Source organism: Castor canadensis, chromosome 15, assembly GCF_047511655.1.
Source record: "Castor canadensis chromosome 15, mCasCan1.hap1v2, whole genome shotgun sequence".
Classification (NCBI taxonomy): domain Eukaryota; kingdom Metazoa; phylum Chordata; class Mammalia; order Rodentia; family Castoridae; genus Castor; species Castor canadensis.
Genome location: NC_133400.1, coordinates 1,121,974 through 1,137,386, shown reverse-complemented (window position 1 = coordinate 1,137,386; position 15,413 = coordinate 1,121,974). Strand labels below are relative to the sequence as shown.

The 15,413-nt window shown below is 55.4% G+C and overlaps 2 protein-coding genes across 5 annotated transcripts in view; both read left to right on the top strand.

Moving 5' to 3' along the window:
* Zc3h18 (zinc finger CCCH-type containing 18) overlaps positions 1 to 7,986 on the top strand; it is a 51,344-nt gene extending 43,358 nt beyond the window's left edge. For all 4 annotated transcript variants that reach the window (XM_020173538.2, XM_074055486.1, XM_074055484.1 and 1 more), the window contains 8 exons: positions 2,540 to 2,644; positions 2,906 to 3,049; positions 3,596 to 3,661; positions 4,765 to 4,925; positions 5,074 to 5,273; positions 5,677 to 5,770; positions 6,514 to 6,610; positions 7,176 to 7,986. In XM_020173538.2, coding sequence (XP_020029127.1) covers positions 2,540 to 2,644; positions 2,906 to 3,049; positions 3,596 to 3,661; positions 4,765 to 4,925; positions 5,074 to 5,273; positions 5,677 to 5,770; positions 6,514 to 6,610; positions 7,176 to 7,374 — 1,066 coding nt within the window. In that variant the 3' untranslated portion in view covers positions 7,375 to 7,986. The remainder of the gene's footprint in view (positions 1 to 2,539; positions 2,645 to 2,905; positions 3,050 to 3,595; positions 3,662 to 4,764; positions 4,926 to 5,073; positions 5,274 to 5,676; positions 5,771 to 6,513; positions 6,611 to 7,175) is intronic.
* Positions 7,987 to 11,551: 3,565 nt separating this feature from the next.
* On the top strand, positions 11,552 to 14,927 carry Il17c (interleukin 17C). The gene is made up of 4 exons (XM_074055483.1): positions 11,552 to 12,036; positions 13,114 to 13,235; positions 13,496 to 13,824; positions 14,172 to 14,927. The coding sequence occupies exons 1-4, from the start codon at positions 12,003 to 12,005 to the stop codon at positions 14,431 to 14,433; spliced, it is 747 nt and encodes a 248-aa protein (XP_073911584.1). The 5' UTR covers positions 11,552 to 12,002; the 3' UTR covers positions 14,434 to 14,927.
* The last annotated feature ends 486 nt before the right edge of the window (positions 14,928 to 15,413 follow it).

The window sequence follows — 15,413 nt, the reverse complement described above, 5'->3', positions numbered from 1 at the left end:
CAAAGACACTGGGATCTGAGTTGCCAGGCAGCCTAGACTGTAGGTGTTAGAAGATCCTAGACCTATACTTAGCAGTGGTTCGGAGGCTGCCTCTCCTCTGGCCTACTCCATAAGCTGAATTCAGAGCCAAGGCAGCCATGGGCAGCACAGCCACAACCCTGAGCACCATCCATTGTGAGGATCACCAGCTGGACCGTGCAGGAGCTGCATTCCGGGTGATTAGTGGCTACACTGAATGGTAGATATGGATATAGGATGCTTCTGTTATCCTAGAAATACCTAGGAGGTTCAAGCAACTTTTTGTTGTGTTTTCCCCCATTGAAAATGGACACTTTTAAAATTTGAGACAAAAGACTACCAGCACCCATCGTGTCCAGCCTGACCTACCCACAGGGAAACCTGGTAGTGTGTGGTCGCTCTCTGCCACTGGAAGGTGCCCTCTTTCTCACTCAGGCTGGTGGTCAAAGGACTCAGTGGGCTTACACTGGGCTTTGGGTGCAGCATGACATCTAGTGAAGCTAGCAGGGTGGGATGGGCACCGTAATCCATCTCAGAACAGACGCACACATGCACATATAACAGAAAACCCTGTGTGCACACAACAGAAAACCCTGTACACACACACCCCAGAAAACCCTGTGTACACACACACACACACACACACACAGCACCCCATTTTGGGTCTAGCATGAAGCTGATATGTCCTGTAGTGGTCTAGTGTCCCACCCAGTGGTGCCCTTTCATGGGATGGTCTTACTATAGGGAGGATTAGCAAGCAGCCGTAACAGGTCATTGAGGCTGTTGACCTTAGTGGTCAAGTTAAGATTTCTTCAGGGCCTAGCACAATGTGTAGAGCAGCAGGCAGCCAGGCAAAGGAATGTTAGCTTTTTCCTGCAGGTGTCTGTAGGATTGACCAGGCTCCCAGTGTAAGGTCTGACAGGTTCTGGCTGTGTTTGTCAGCAGCACCTGGGATCAGACAGTGGTGGGCCTGGCCCTTTGGTTATCAGTGGGAGGACGGGGAAAACTTGTCAGAACATCAGAAGCTGCACAAATGCTGTGTGGGGCCTTGTAAGAAACGCGCCTGGTGAGGTGTAGAGAAGAAAATGTACCTGGAGGCCAGGCTGAGATTTTGGAATGGAAGTCCACAATGTGGGCGAAAAGTTATATGTGACCTTTACCCTGGGTGTGCAGCTGACAGAGATAGCAGGAAGAAAGCCCCATGTCACTGTGCCCTGAGGTCCAGGGATGCCTGGGCCAGTGGGCAGCTGGGATGAGTACAGAGGGCTCCTTACACAAAAGCCCAGCACAGGAGGGGAAAGCCCAGTGGGTGCCACACAAGGCAGGAGGGTGCAGCACAGTGACCAAGGAGGTGTGACGTCACGTCACAAGAGGACAACAAGGGGGCACTCCACCTTCTCATTGCCCAGTTCTAAATAAACTCCACTCACTTTATCTGGAAGTTTCGTCCCATCCTTACCATTGGGCATAAACTTACTGTCATCTCACACAATTGGCACGCCCTTGTTAGCTACCCTGCCCAGCCCTTCAGGCAGCCTGTTGTCTTGGGTCTTGAGGGTGAGCTGCAGCACCCTTCTGAGGCTGGGTATGGTGTGGGAAAACATGATTGTAAGGAAGGAGCCATAGGCTAGGAGGGGTGTTTCTTGGAGAGCATCTCTGGTTGTGCCTCCTTCCTGCTCCTCCTGCCATAGCTTTTCTGCCACAGAGTAAGGCCCATAGAGGCCATGAGAGTATGCAGAAGGTTCTCCTGTGTGGCTGTCTTTGAACCTGGAGTACATGGGACTGCAAGAGCCTGACCGGGTCTTATTTCAGCTTCTGGTGTCACCTGGTTGGAAATGGGAACCCCTATGACTGTTTTTAGTAGGGAACATGGGCACACCCCTGAACCTTTCACCCTCTTGCCTCAAGTATGACCTCACCATCCTGAATTCTGTCCTGGGGACTCTACCCACACCAAGTCCCCTTTCCAGGGCTCTTTGTCCACCCTGGTGACACCCGAAACATGTTGAAATTAGCTAGTCATAATTTCCTCCCAGCTGTAACACTCCCATCCCATCCAGCCCTTACTTCATGCCCCGTCACCTATTTGGGGATTTCTGTTGCCTGTGCTTGCTAACCTGGACTTGGCCTGTCTCCTGGTTCTCTGGGCCCCTCATCAGCCCTGCCACCTTCCAGCCCCCTAGGTTTTTAGGTCCCACACTTGGCCTAGAGCTACGTCTGCCCTGTTCTCATCTCCAACCATGTAGCCAGATCAGGCATTTTGTCCTCACTAATGTTATGGGAAAAAAGGGTTGTGCTTTTGCCCTGGCCATAGAGTAGAACTATGTGCTACCCCTCACCACTCTCCTTTGTGCTAAGTCTGTATTTTTAGCAAATGTCAAGGGGATCTGAAACTGAGTTTTAAATCTGAGGAATTTTCTGTGGGTCTGGGGCTGTCTCTTGGCTGACTCGTCCAGGCCCAGCCAGTGAAGGAAATGGGCCAACCACCAGGCCCCTTCCTCACTCTGTCTTTATTCTCCAGGTCCCGATCCTTCTCCTCATCCCCATCCCCATCTCCCACGCCTTCCCCACACAGACCACCTTTAAGAACCAAGGGGGAGCTGGTCCCACCTCCTGGGAAAGCCGGGTAAGTGCTGAGCCATCTCTGGTCACTGTTCTCTGTGGGGTCAGTCTGCAGGACTTCCATCCTCCTCCTGCTGTCTTGTGTCTTGTCTTACTCTTTCCAGCCCACAGAGGCTATAGATGTGGCTCCCAGGAACGTGTGGGACTAGATTTAGCATAGACCTCAGCAGCTGTGTGCCATATCTGTACTACAAAGCCCTGAGTGTGGGTGTGCTTAGTGGGGACCCCATACCCGCTCTGCCCTGAGTCTGCCTCTGTGCCACAGAGAGAAGTCAGTGAAGAAGCCAGCCCCACTCCCAGTCCCGCCACAAGCCACCAAAACCACTGTTCCTGCCCCCGAGCCTGCCAAACCAGGAGACCCCCGGGAGGCCAGGAGGAAGGAGCGGCAAGCCAGGACACCCCCCAGGAGGTGAGTGTGTGGGCTTTGTGGTGACCATGGTGGGTTTTCCCTGCCCTTGGTGCCACAAAGCAAGCACTGAGAAAACTCCAAAGTATGCAGATCCAAAACCTGGTGAGGCAGCAGAGCAAGTCAAGCCCTGACCTGGAAACTCTGTCCTGATCCTGGCTAAGCCTCGGTTTCCCTGGGTCTTGATGGGTAGAGTGTTCACTGTCCAACCTGCCCAGCAGGCTTCATTGCCTCTGGGGAGAGGACATGGAGGCATACTGTATGCTGAGGCCACTGGCCTGCCCTGAAGATAAGTGTATGCTTTGAGGCCAAACAGGCCCTTCTGGTGCTGAGAGGTGCTGTCTTTAGATAGTTTCTTACTTTGAGAAAAAGCTACACCTAAAAGAAAATAGAACCATACCCAATTTCAAGGCAGTAGCAAGTTACAGTTTCAATGTTTGTCTCAGACCAGTGATGAGCCTGGTGTCCAGGAGGGCCCTGCCTCCGAGGGTGGGCTGTGCTGCAGATGGGCTCTGCCTCTGAGGGTGGGCTGTGCTGCTTGTGTTGCAGGCGGACGCTCAGCGGCAGCGGCAGTGGCAGTGGCAGCAGCTACAGTGGCTCCAGTTCCCGATCCAGGTCAATTGCTTGATCCCACTCCATATTGACCTTGTCTCTGTCCCACCTCCAAGCAAGGTGGCCCCACTAGGGACTCCTGGGCATTGGAGGTGTGTTCCCCACAGGGACACCTGACACTGGGGAGCATGCAGCCCAGTAGCACAGAGTAAGGACAGGCGGGGTCCTCCCTAGGCCTGTCACTCTAGTGGTGGGAGCCTTCCCTGAGGCAGCCAAGGGATGGGAGCCAGCAAAGAAAAACAGAGCTGAAAACAGGTGAAGAGGGTTCTGCTGTTCATGTGTTTAAAAGGAAGTCAGAGACAAATCTGTCCTGAGGGTCATTGCATCAAACTTTTCCTTTAGTCCCCGGGCAGCAGGTGGTTTATGTATTTGTCCACGTCTTTCTTAACAGGTTTAGATTGTGTTTAAAGACCTAGTTTAGTCCTTCTTTTAAAAATAGAAAACATTTGGTTCCCTTTCCTTCCCCTAACCATGTAGCAGCTCCTGGTGAGTTCAGGAGGTGGTCATTGGCATTGGTGCCGGACAGCTGTTTGGCTCTGCTTTGCCATTTTGTGCAGTCCAAGTCCCCCTGCCATACTTTCATGAGGTGCCCTGCACTGAAATTAAATGGCCATCTCTTTTTTTCATTTTGCTGTCAGCTGACTCTATCTATCTCCCTTTTCACTTCTACTTTTTTTAGATGGGGTCTCACTGTGTTGCCCAGGCTGGCCCCCAACTCCTGGGCTCTGTTCCTCCCCAGGAACTGGGATTACAGGCACCCGTCTTGGCCGCCACGGCCCTGTGGCTGTGCATCTTTAACACAAGCTGTTGCACTGTCCTCAGCACTGCTGGGGGGAGCTCAGCCATGTTTCCTTTCCCCGAACTCTGTGTGACCCTGCATTAGTGGAACAGGTCACCATGCGTGCGATGCTTGTCCCTTCTATGTAGCATCTCTGGCCTCCCCAAAGTCCCCTGAAATCTCACATTCAATGGGTGCACCTTCCATAAACATGAAAATTGAGTAAAAGACAAGCAGTAGAGACCTGCCCTGATCTTCCCTCAGCCTCTAGCCCAGCTGCTCACCATCAGGGCCCAGGACCAGGGCACAGCTGTGCTTGTGTATACAGGTCTCTGAGCGTGAGCAGTGTATCTTCAGTGTCCAGCGCCACCTCAAGCAGCAGCTCAGTGCATAGTGTGGACTCAGAGGACATGTATGCGGACTTGGCTAGCCCTGTGTCCTCAGCCAGCTCTCGGTCCCCCACCCCTGCCCAGACCAAGAAGGAGAGAGGTATGCAGGACCCTTACTCTGGTGCAGGCCCTGGGGCGGGGTGGCGGGGGGAGGAGGAGAGGTGTGGCACAGTGGTATCCCATTGGCACGACATTGTCTTGCTGTCAGTGCACATGGGAACAAGTGACCAAGAGTTTGTCACTGGCAGGAAAATCTAAGAAAGAAGACAGTGTTAAAGAGGAAAAGCGGAAAAGGGACACATCCACCCAGCCGCCCAAGTCCTCAAAGCCTCTGGCAGGCGGGAAGTCCTCCCAGCAGCCCACAGGAGCACAGCCGGCACCCCCCGGGCAGCCTCAGCAAGGCTCATTCGTTGCCCACAAGGAGATCAAGCTGACACTGCTTAATAAGGTGAGGCCAAGGGCCTATTGTGGGCTGATACCCAGCACCCAGGAGGTCCACCCTGCTCCTGACCCCAAGTAACGGCCAGACAGCACACCCAGGGGCTATGACCCAGCTGGTTCCTGCAGAACAGCTGGGGACAGAGAGCAAACAGGCAACCTGAGGGTTCTGATCTCACCCTCAGCATCAGACATCCCCAAGATTCTGCAGAGCTGGCTGGAAGAACAAGAGGCCTGGCATGCTGGAGCACTCAGGGTCAAACATGTGGTGGCAAGGGCCACAGAGTTGCTCGGGTTGGGTGAGGGGTCCAAAGGAGCGATCCAGGGAAGCAAAGAACAGATCGCTACTGACAGCTGGGCACAAGGATGCAGCAGCAGTCCAGACCCTCATGCTAATGGCACTGTTGTTTCAGGCGGCTGATAAAGGAAGCAGGAAGCGGTATGAGCCATCAGACAAAGACAGGCAAAGTCCTCCAGCCAAGCGGGCCAACTTATCCCCAGACCGAGGTGAGCCTCTCAATCCAGGGCAGAGGCTCCCAACTGCAGGGCCTCCACAGCCGTCCCTTTGACAGGCTTCTGGTTGTGTGGGCTACATCAATATTCATAGTGTTAGAAATTAAGAGCAGGATTTTATTTTTCTCCTTTACTTTTTTTCTTTTTTTTTTTTAAGACAGTCTTCTCTGTGTAGTCCCAGGCCTCAGCCTCCCAGGTGCTGAGATTATAGGTGTGTACAACCATGCCCAGTCTGAAAAATTTTAAATACTTAAAATTAACAGGGACACTGGGGCATGGCTTAAGTGGTAAAGTGATTGCCTAGCAAGCACAGGCCCTGGGTTCAATCCCATTATCCCCACACGCGCACACACACACATGCAAGTGGGCTGGGGTTGGCTCAGTGGTCGAGTGCTTGCTTAGCATGTACAAGGTCCTGGGTTTGATTTCCCAGCACCACAAAAAAATTAAGTAACAGTAATAAGCCACCATATGTTAACACAAACACGATTTCTTTGTGATAAACTAAGTGAGTAGAAATACACTGGATGTAACATCTGGGCTGACGTGACTGTGGCTTCTGCCGACCTCAAGGTGGTCCCGTGTGAGGAGGGCACAAGGGCTCTGTTATTACTTATAAATATGAAGGTGGGGGCTGAGCTGTCTAGACACCTTGGAACTGGATGGTGGCACACACATAACCAGGCTATCTTTACTATGTAGCAGGGTAGTGGTCTCACTCTGTCCCCTGTTGCCAGGTTCTCGGGACCGGAAGTCCGGTGGAAGATTGGGCTCCCCAAAGCCAGAGCGGCAGAGAGGCCAGAACTCCAAAGCCCCTGCAGCACCAGCAGACAGGTGAGTCTCTGGCTGTGCCCAGGACCAGGCCTCTCCCCAGAGAAAGGAAAGCAGGGCTGGTCATGGCCAGACATGGCACTGCTTGGCTCAGAGAGTGGCCTGGGCCTCCTGCCCTGCCTAAAGCTCCCTACATATCTGAGGCCCAGCTATTAGCCTAAGGAGGCCAGTGAGCAAGCCTGCAGATTTCTTTCCACAGAAACTCTCCAGTCCCAGCAGGGGAAGGACAGGGGCACCAGACATAGCCCATCACACTGTTCTCAAAGCTGGGCCGTGGCTTCTGTCCCCTGGGGCTCAGCCTGAGTTGGGGATGCAGGGTCTTGTCTCCCCAAGGAGCCCTTGGCAGAGAACACAAAGAGGTCTCAGGGTGGCCATCGGGAAGATTGGACATTGAGCCAAGAGTCATGCTGCAGCCTCAGGCCAGCCCAGAACCCTCCCAGTCTCTCCACAGAAGAGTGGGGAGTCCTAGGCGCTCACAGCCCGCGTTATACCCTCACGCCCTCCATGTGCCAGGCACAGCCTCGGGGGCAGAGAAACATCAGTCCTCTCTCGCCTTCCCACCCTATAGGAAGCGCCAGCCATCGCCCCAGTCCAAGAGCTCCAGCAAGGTCACCAGTGTACCTGGCAAAGTCACAGATGCCACCGCCGCCAGCACCAAGTCAGGGAAGGCCAGCACACTGTCACGGCGGGAGGAGCTCCTGAAGCAGCTCAAGGCTGTAGAGGACGCCATCGCACGCAAACGGGCCAAGATCCCTGGGAAAGTGTAGAGACCTGGAGTAGACTTACGTTTTTATAAATAGGGTAAGCGCAGCCATTTTGGATTTTGCAGTTAATGTCTTATTTGGGCTGTGATTCTTTTTAAAAATTTAAAAAGGAAAAAAAGTTTCTCAGCTGGAAAAGAAGCCACACACAAAATGAGGATGACGCCGAATCCCAGCCTCCCCCACCAGACTAAAGGGGTCCCTTCCAGAGTGGTCTCCCCAGACAGACGGAGATGACAGTGGTGACACAGGCCACACTGGTGTTACGTAAATGAGTCCCAGACACGGCCCTGCCCTCCTCCTCCTCCTCCTCCTCCTCCTCCAGTCTCCCTTGCTGTGCGTCCATCTCCACACTGGAGATGAGAAGGCCAATAGGTCGTGGACTACTGGCAGCATCTTTGCCTTCCTCACCGCCCTGGATCAGAAGTATATATATTCTTGACTAGAGTCTGATTGGGAACTATATCCTCTTTTATTTTAAGCATCAAATTGTTTTAGTTGATTTAAAAAGGAAAAAATAGAAGACCAAAAAAAAAAGTCAAGGGTATTGTCGGGCATCTGTCTAATGTGGAGGGTCTTTTTTGAGGGATCTCCTAAAATAAAATATTTTGATAAGCAGTTTTCTGGTTCTCGTGATGATGTTTGGGTCAATGCCCAGGCCCTGACACCTTGCACGCCCCTGTCTCCTCCCGGAGCACCCAACCTAGAGCTGGTAGCAGGGGTCTGCCTTTGGTGCCTTGGTTTCCACATCATGGTGGGCCTATGCCAACCCTGCTCTCTCCTAGCAGGGCTTCCTCAGGACATGAGCTAGTGGCCACCTTCCCTGCCATGGGCCCTGGGGTGGGGAGGAACTGTGGACCAGGTTAGGCTGATCCCAGCCTTGAAGCCACCTGTCACCCTGCTTTGAACATGGCACCTGGCAAATACGATGCTAGGGTCCGAGATGTGTGGAGGCCAAACAAGCTTAGGACGCCTCACTCCAGAGCACAGGTCACAAAATGCTCCCACCCATGGCTGGCACTGTCCTACCCTGAGAGCCCTCGAGTTAGGCCCCAGCTCTAGGTTTTTCAGTGGGGTGTGGGACCTGCCCCCTGCCCATCCTTCCTCTGCCTTTATCTTTCCTAAATATTTCAGTGCAATGCCAAGAGCCTGTGTGTCCATCCCAGTGCTGGGGAGAAGAGCCCTGTGTGCCCAGCATGGGGCAGTAACCTGGGCTCTGGCTTTTATTACACGGCTCCATGTGCCAGTAGCATTAAAGTGTGGGACGGAGCTCTGTGCCAAGCTAGCCCCTTACGTCCCATCACAGGCCACAATTGGTCTTGTGTAGCAGTACCCTAGGCAGGATGTGCCTGTGCCCTAGGACTTTTTTGAGGCTTATCTGATTTGCCATCAGGTCAAAGCTGAGTGCAAGGGAACTCCCAATGCAAACGGGTGGCTGTTGAGGACACAAGCTGGAAGCTGGGACCCCTGGAGAGCAGCCTGTAGTGACTGCCTCCCTCTAATCTGGAGCCCAAGGTGAGCCCCCCACAGTCTTCACTAGCACCAGCAAGGCCCCCTCTGCTGCCACCCCACCTTCAGCTGACGTTACTGAGCTGGAGCCTCAGACACAACTGGGTTCAAACTTGTAGCTGTAACAGTGGGCCTAGCTTTTGCTATCCACCATCTGTGACCAGGGCAGGTGCCCCTCCAGAGGTCTTGGACCCTGGGACAATGAGGTCCACACCTAACCCAGCTCTGCCCCACAGGTCCACATAAAGAAGCTTCTAGACAGGTTTCTGGGAAAGGGCCTCTATAATATGGGGGCTCCAGGAATGTGACACACATGACTGAAGTCCCGCCCTCCCCTCCCAAGTCCCATCTGATGCTCCCAATGTCTCAGTACCTCCTGTGCACAGCCCTGCCTGTAGGTCACCACAGAGCAAGCAGTCAGCCTTGCTATTGGCTGAACCCCAGGCCCAGGGGAGGTGCAGCCCCATCTAACCCATTGAACAGAGATCCCTCCTATCTGCCTCACCTAGCCTACCTGGAGCCTCTTCTCACTTCACCCAGGGTCTGCTTGCCCCACCCTCACCCCACCCCCTTGACTCTGGGGCCAGGGTGTGGTGCATGTAGAGCCTGTTGGAGAGTGGGGAGGTGGGGGGAGCCCAGTGTCCTTCCTCCTGCCTCCTTTCCAGTCTTGCCCAACCCCAGACTTGTGAGTGAGGCGGGAAGCTCCCCGCCTCCTGCCCCCACTCCCTTACCATTTACAGGGTCCTGGGAGTATATCCCAGAGGCAGACCATACCACTTCTGTTAAAACTCAAAACAGCCTGTGGGTGAGAGGCAGGTAGATTCAGAGGCCAAAGGCAGCCAGATGTAGGCTGGAACCAAGCCTGACTGGCTGTCCAGCCTCAGTCTCAGAAGCCAGATGGCTCTGTCTGTGCCCTCTCCCCCCAGCAGTGGCTGGCTCCCCTCCTGCCTGGGAGCCTCTGCCTTGCCTGGGGCCTGGTAATGATGAGAGGAAGTTGTCCGGCAGGGAACAACTGCACATCCGACAGCTCCTGGCCACAGCTGTGAGGCCAGATTGCTGACAGAAGTGCTAGTCAGGCTGACACAGGGAGGCGGAGGCCTCAGTCTCAGTCCTGCTCAATGCTAACTGACTCAATCAGAAATGGTGGCTGGGAATTCCGGGGTCCCACATTTCCTGCACAGATTCCCACCTCGGGGGCTGTGGCGGAGGGAGGCTGAGCAGACTCATTGGGGTTAGCTGCTGGGTTGGCTCAGCCACCGTAAGGTCCCTAGCCTGGGAACCTGGGCCCCACCCTAATACCTCAGTGCCCTCCTTGGTCCTCGGTCCATCTGCTCTGAATTCCAGGCCTGAATGCTCCAGAGAACATGAGTGGGTCTGGAGTTGGGGCCACCAGATGCTGCTCAGTGGGCCTGGCTAGGCAGAGAGTGTCAGTCCCATGGTGACCCAGACCCAGCTCTACCAGTGTGTCTGCTGAACGGCCTGGAAGAGTTACTACCCACCCCAGCCTCAGTTTCTCCTACTGTGAGGAGGGCGAGGCTGAAGTTCCTCAAAGGCCATGAGCGTGGCAGGAGTCAAGCATGTCCCCTGTGACCATCCTCCATGTTTGCATCCTCCCCTGAATGTGGAACACAGGACTGGACAGAGGCAAGGGGGGTGGACCAGTGGCCTCCCTCCCACCCCTAATTCACTTGTCACCCATTGAGCGGCTCAACTCAGGGAGTGTCACAGTCATTGGCGTGACTCAAGCGGTAGACCATCTGCCTGTCAAGCAAACACCAGGCCCTGAGTTCAAACCCCAGTAACACTCCCAACAAAGAAAAAAAGAAGAGTAAGTAACTACAGACACTCATTGCTGTGACAGCAGCCTTTCCCTAGGGAGCCATGTGGTCTCTGTGTGGATAGACCCATGCTCCTCCCTGGGAGAGGTGGCATTGGAGGGGGCAGGTCACTGGCTCTAGAGCAGGACGTGCTGAAGTGGGGCCCTTTCCCCGCTTCCTTCCCATCCCTGTTTCCTCTTCATTCCCTCCTTTCCGTCCTCTCTTCCCTCTTCAGTCCTCTCTTTCCAAGGATTCCAGATGTGGCTGGGCAGGTTATGTATTGAACTAGTACCACAAGGGCTCCCAGGCCAGGAAGGGGGCTGAGATCTCTTGTTTCTAACTGCCCAGAGGCACCCTGTGGATTGCAGTGGCCCCAGCTCTTACCTCTCCTTAAATCTGCCTCTTAAATCTTAAATCTTCCCACCCCAGGAAACTCCTGTGACCCACAGACTCAGAGCATTGAAGCAGGAATGCCTGGAGGCAGATGACGCAGAGCCCACTGGTTTAATAGAGAAACTGAGGCTCAGGAAGCCGACCCCTTGAGCCCCCCAGCACCGAGTCCACTGGGGTCTTCTGTGAGGGGTCAGTCCTGTAGCCACAGCTGGACGTGGGTATGAGGGGTATCTATGTGTACCAGGGAGGGCAGGAAATTATGCCCTGCCAGGCTGAGGTAGGCGATTCCCCAGGGTTTGCATGAAACATCTCGGGTCCCCAGCTGCAGGTTCCTCAGGGACAGTTCAGTGCCTGGGACACTGCCCAGGCCTCACCCCCACTCTGGCCATGCTGCACTTGAGAGTTGGGAGCCCCAAGCTTCTGCCACAGACAAAGACTGAGGGGCCCTGGAGACAGATCCAAAACCACAATGCTCCTTGTGTCTAGTGAGAGCAGGCCCCACTTGTGCCACTGACCCCAGCCGTGGGGTGGCGTGGTGCCGTCCTCGGGTGGCCCCTGGAGCTGGGAAACAAACAGCTGTCTCTTTGTCCCTTCACGTTGACATTTACGGAGTACCTTGATGTGCAGGAGCGGCTCTTGTGCTGGAGCACAACCCCTGTGCCTGCTGCCCCTGGGGTGTGGGACCAGAACCTCTGCGCCCTCCATGCCCCTGCAGGGAGGCACGTGTCAGGCTAGCCTGAGGAGCCCTTCCAGCACCAAAGTTGCCTTACTTTTTCCCAAAACAGGGTCTTTGCTTTGATGTGATGAGGATAAGGATTTCGAGGTGGGATTAGGATGGGCTCTAAACTCCAATAACCCATGTCCTTAGAAGACAGAAGAGTCAGATACAGGGCAGAGACCACGTGAAGACCCCCTATGACAACAGAGGCAGAGATGGAAGCCGAGGACGGTGAGAGCCACCAGAAGCTGGTAGGGCCTAGGATCCACAGGGAACCAGCCCTGGATACCTGGATTGCAGTCCTCTGGTCTCCAGACCAGCACTAGGGAGCCAGTGTAGATCTGAACTCCCATCTCGAGTTATTTAAGCAGACATAGATGGCCGGGGCCAGAGGCACAAGGAAGAGCAGCCCTGATTGTCCCCAGGCTGCTTACCCAGGCAGGCTCTACTTCACACTGACAGATGAAGACACTGAGGCCCAGGAAGGGAAGCCCAGAACCAAGGGCTGCTGAGGGGAGGACCTGGAACAGTCTACTGTCCAAAAGTGGAGGACTGTCTCAGAAAAGGATGCCTTCTTGGGCACATTTTGGCCCTGCCCATCAGCTGGACATGCTAGACTCTTAACTTGTGGGCCAGGCCACCCCAGGGGGATCCTCCATAGGGTGACACCCAAACCCCAGGCATTCAAAATGTCCTAAGACTGGTACCCTGCTATCCCCTTTCCAGGGGACAGCTTCTCAAAACAGCTTCCCATGTCATTCTGTATCCCAAGCTTTGAAGTTCAGACTTTGTTTGGATAAAACTGTAGGAGCCCCACTAAGATAGGAGGACCCCACCACACACATACTCTCCCTTCTGCACAGGGAGGGGCACATGAACTTCACCTGGTCTTGGTCATCTTAGGCAAAACAACCTTGATGTCCACCCATGGTGGACAGGAGAAGACCCTGGCAGATTGATGACAGGATGTAAGTGAGCCCCCACTGCCAAGCCCAGGGTCAGCAGGTCCAAGTAGCAAAAATGGTACAAGTCCAGCCAAAAAAGCAAGCTGCTGACTGATGCTCAGGCTGAAGTCACCACAGGAGGTTCCAGAATGCCAGTCAAGGCAGAGGCCATAGGGTCCCTCTGGGCGGGGAGGGGCCCTCACAGGACTCACACATGACGCCTTTTGTGGTGTAGGGTGGGCGCGGCAGGGTGGGGCCCAGTGGGTCCTGCACCATGGGACAGGGAGACAGGACAGGACCAGAGGAGGAAGCACGGAAGGCTGGGCATACCCCAAGGAGGAAGTAATGGCTGGATTTTCCCCAGGTGTGGCTCCAGGTATAAAGAACCTGGCAGCCAGGACTTCACCAGTGTACTACTGGGCCTGCCGCCAGGTGCGAGGCTGTTCTCTGCCTGCTGCCACTGCCACCATAGCCAGCACTGTGATGGTGAGCAACCTGGCCCAGAAGGCGTGAGGTCTCTGAGCCCAAGGAGGAGGGAATTGGGAAGGGATCTGGGAAGTCCCCAAATCTAGGGAGAGGGGGAGCCCAGATGTGCTGGAGGCTTTTGGGCTGAGGGCCCAAGTTTCCCCATCTGTAGAGGGAGGGCTGTACTCCATCTTTCCACTGGGAGCAGGCAAACGGCTGGGGGGATGTGAGGTGCCCCCATCCCTGGGCAGCCCCTAAGCACACGTCTGCCTGTTCCCCAGTTCCTCCCTGGGATCCTGCTTCTGGCCTGGTTGCCTGCTGGCCTGGCCCACCAAAGCCCCACATTTGGGGGTGCCCTTCCTGGCTATGGGACCCCACGTTGCTACTCAGCTGAGGAACTGACTCATGGCCACGTCCCCCCACACCTACTGGCTCGAAGTGCCAAATGGGAACGGGCCTTGCCTGTGGCCCTCGTGTCCAGCCTGGAAGCAGTGGGCCACAGAAGGCAACACAAGGAGTCCCCGGTGGGGACCCAGTGCCCCATACTGCGGCCAGAGGAGGTATTGGAAGCAGATACCCACCAGCGCTCCATCTCACCCTGGAGATACCGGTGAGGCATGGGTCCCCTCCCTGGGGTCTCTCACCTGCTAACATGGGCACACTCATCCTGACCTCTCCATCTACCCTGTCCCCTAGGAAGCTGAGCTAGACCTCAGCCCAGACCTTGGTAACCAGGGGCCCCTGCTAAGGCCCTTGGTTCTGAGCTCTCAGAGGACCATTTATTGAGCACCAACTGCATGCCAGGCGTCGTCCTCCCGGGCACATTTAGGGCCCCCAAACATGCTCTCACCACCTAACCCCAAGCACAGTGGAGCAGCCTTGGGAGTGTTTGGCCGGGAGGGTCAGAAAGACACTGGCTCAGGCCAGCAAGGAACCTCACTGGCCCTGTCCCCACAGAATCGATACAGACGAGAACCGCTACCCACAGAAGCTCGCTGTCGCCGAATGCCTGTGCCAGGGCTGCATCAACGCCAGGACAGGCCGCGAGACGGTGGCCCTCAACTCCGTGCGGCTGCACCAGAGCCTGCTAGTGCTACGCCGCCAGCCCTGCGCCCTCAATGGCACGGGAGCCCCCACACCCGGGGCCTATGCCTTCCACACCGAGTTCATCCGCGTGCCTGTGGGCTGCACCTGCGTTCTGCCCAGGTCGACACAGTGACCTTGGCTGTCCCCAGTGGCAGCGTGGAGCTCCTGCCACACTGGACATCCCTCGTTTGCTCCTGGAGAGGGCTCCCCCCCATTTATTTGTATTTATTGTTATTTATGTGCCTGGGGCTGCGCTGGCCAGGCCAGGACTGTGATGGGAGGCTGTGCCCCACCCCATTTCCTGAACAGGCTGCTGGTTCATCTGGAGGCTGGGCATGCCTGTGTCTGGAGGGGTCACTCCCGATGGCTCCCCAGCCTGTTACCCTTTCACCAGAAGAGACTGGAGGGAGCTTGCTTCCTCTGCTTGGGCTTCCTGAAACAGCAGCCATATACAAGGTGCCAAGCCTCCACCTTGTCCTGGAGCCCCGGTCACCCCACCACAAGGGTCGCTGTTTCCAGGCTGGCCAAGCCCTCTGAGCTTCCTCTTCTGTCACCCCAGAAGGAAAAAGTACCTATTTTCTTAATTATTTATTTGGACTGTAACTGTGTTGTGAAACAGATACAACTGCGTGGCTCGCTCATTCTGTCATTTGTTGTCCTTCACGCCTGGCCTTGTCCACCCTGCAGGTCCCTGGGAGCCTCCATGGGCCCGACTCCTTCCAAAAGGGCTCTGTGTGTTGAGCACAACTGCTTGAACACAGTGGGCCCAGATAAGTCCTGTCAGCCCCGTGCGGGTTCTCGCCTGTCGCTTCTCAGAGGCAGCTCCTGCCCTGGTCAGAGACAGGCGTTGCTCCCCAAAGCCGAGCCACAGCTTCTACCCTTTGTTACAACCTTGGCATTTGGGGGCACCATCTCTGCCCTGGGGTTGATTCGCGGGGGGCACACCTCTGTGCAGACTGGCATCCATCACCGTTCTGCCTCCCGGCCCCAACCCAGCAGAGACCCCTTGCCTGGGAGGCCCAGGTGCCCCTCCCACTCCTGCCAGACCAGAGACACCAGGACTACGCCAGGATTCTGTTGGGGGAGCAAGTGACCTCTGTGTGGAAGGGCAGC

Coding starts and splice junctions, on each gene's coding strand:
- Il17c (XM_074055483.1), top strand. CDS start 12,003: ATGACAACAGAGGCAGAGATGGAAGCCGAGGACG. Junction 12,037..13,113: donor AGAGATGGAAGCCGAGGACG/GTGAGAGCCACC, acceptor GATTTTCCCCAG/GTGTGGCTCCAGGTATAAAG. Junction 13,236..13,495: donor CCATAGCCAGCACTGTGATG/GTGAGCAACCTG, acceptor CCTGTTCCCCAG/TTCCTCCCTGGGATCCTGCT.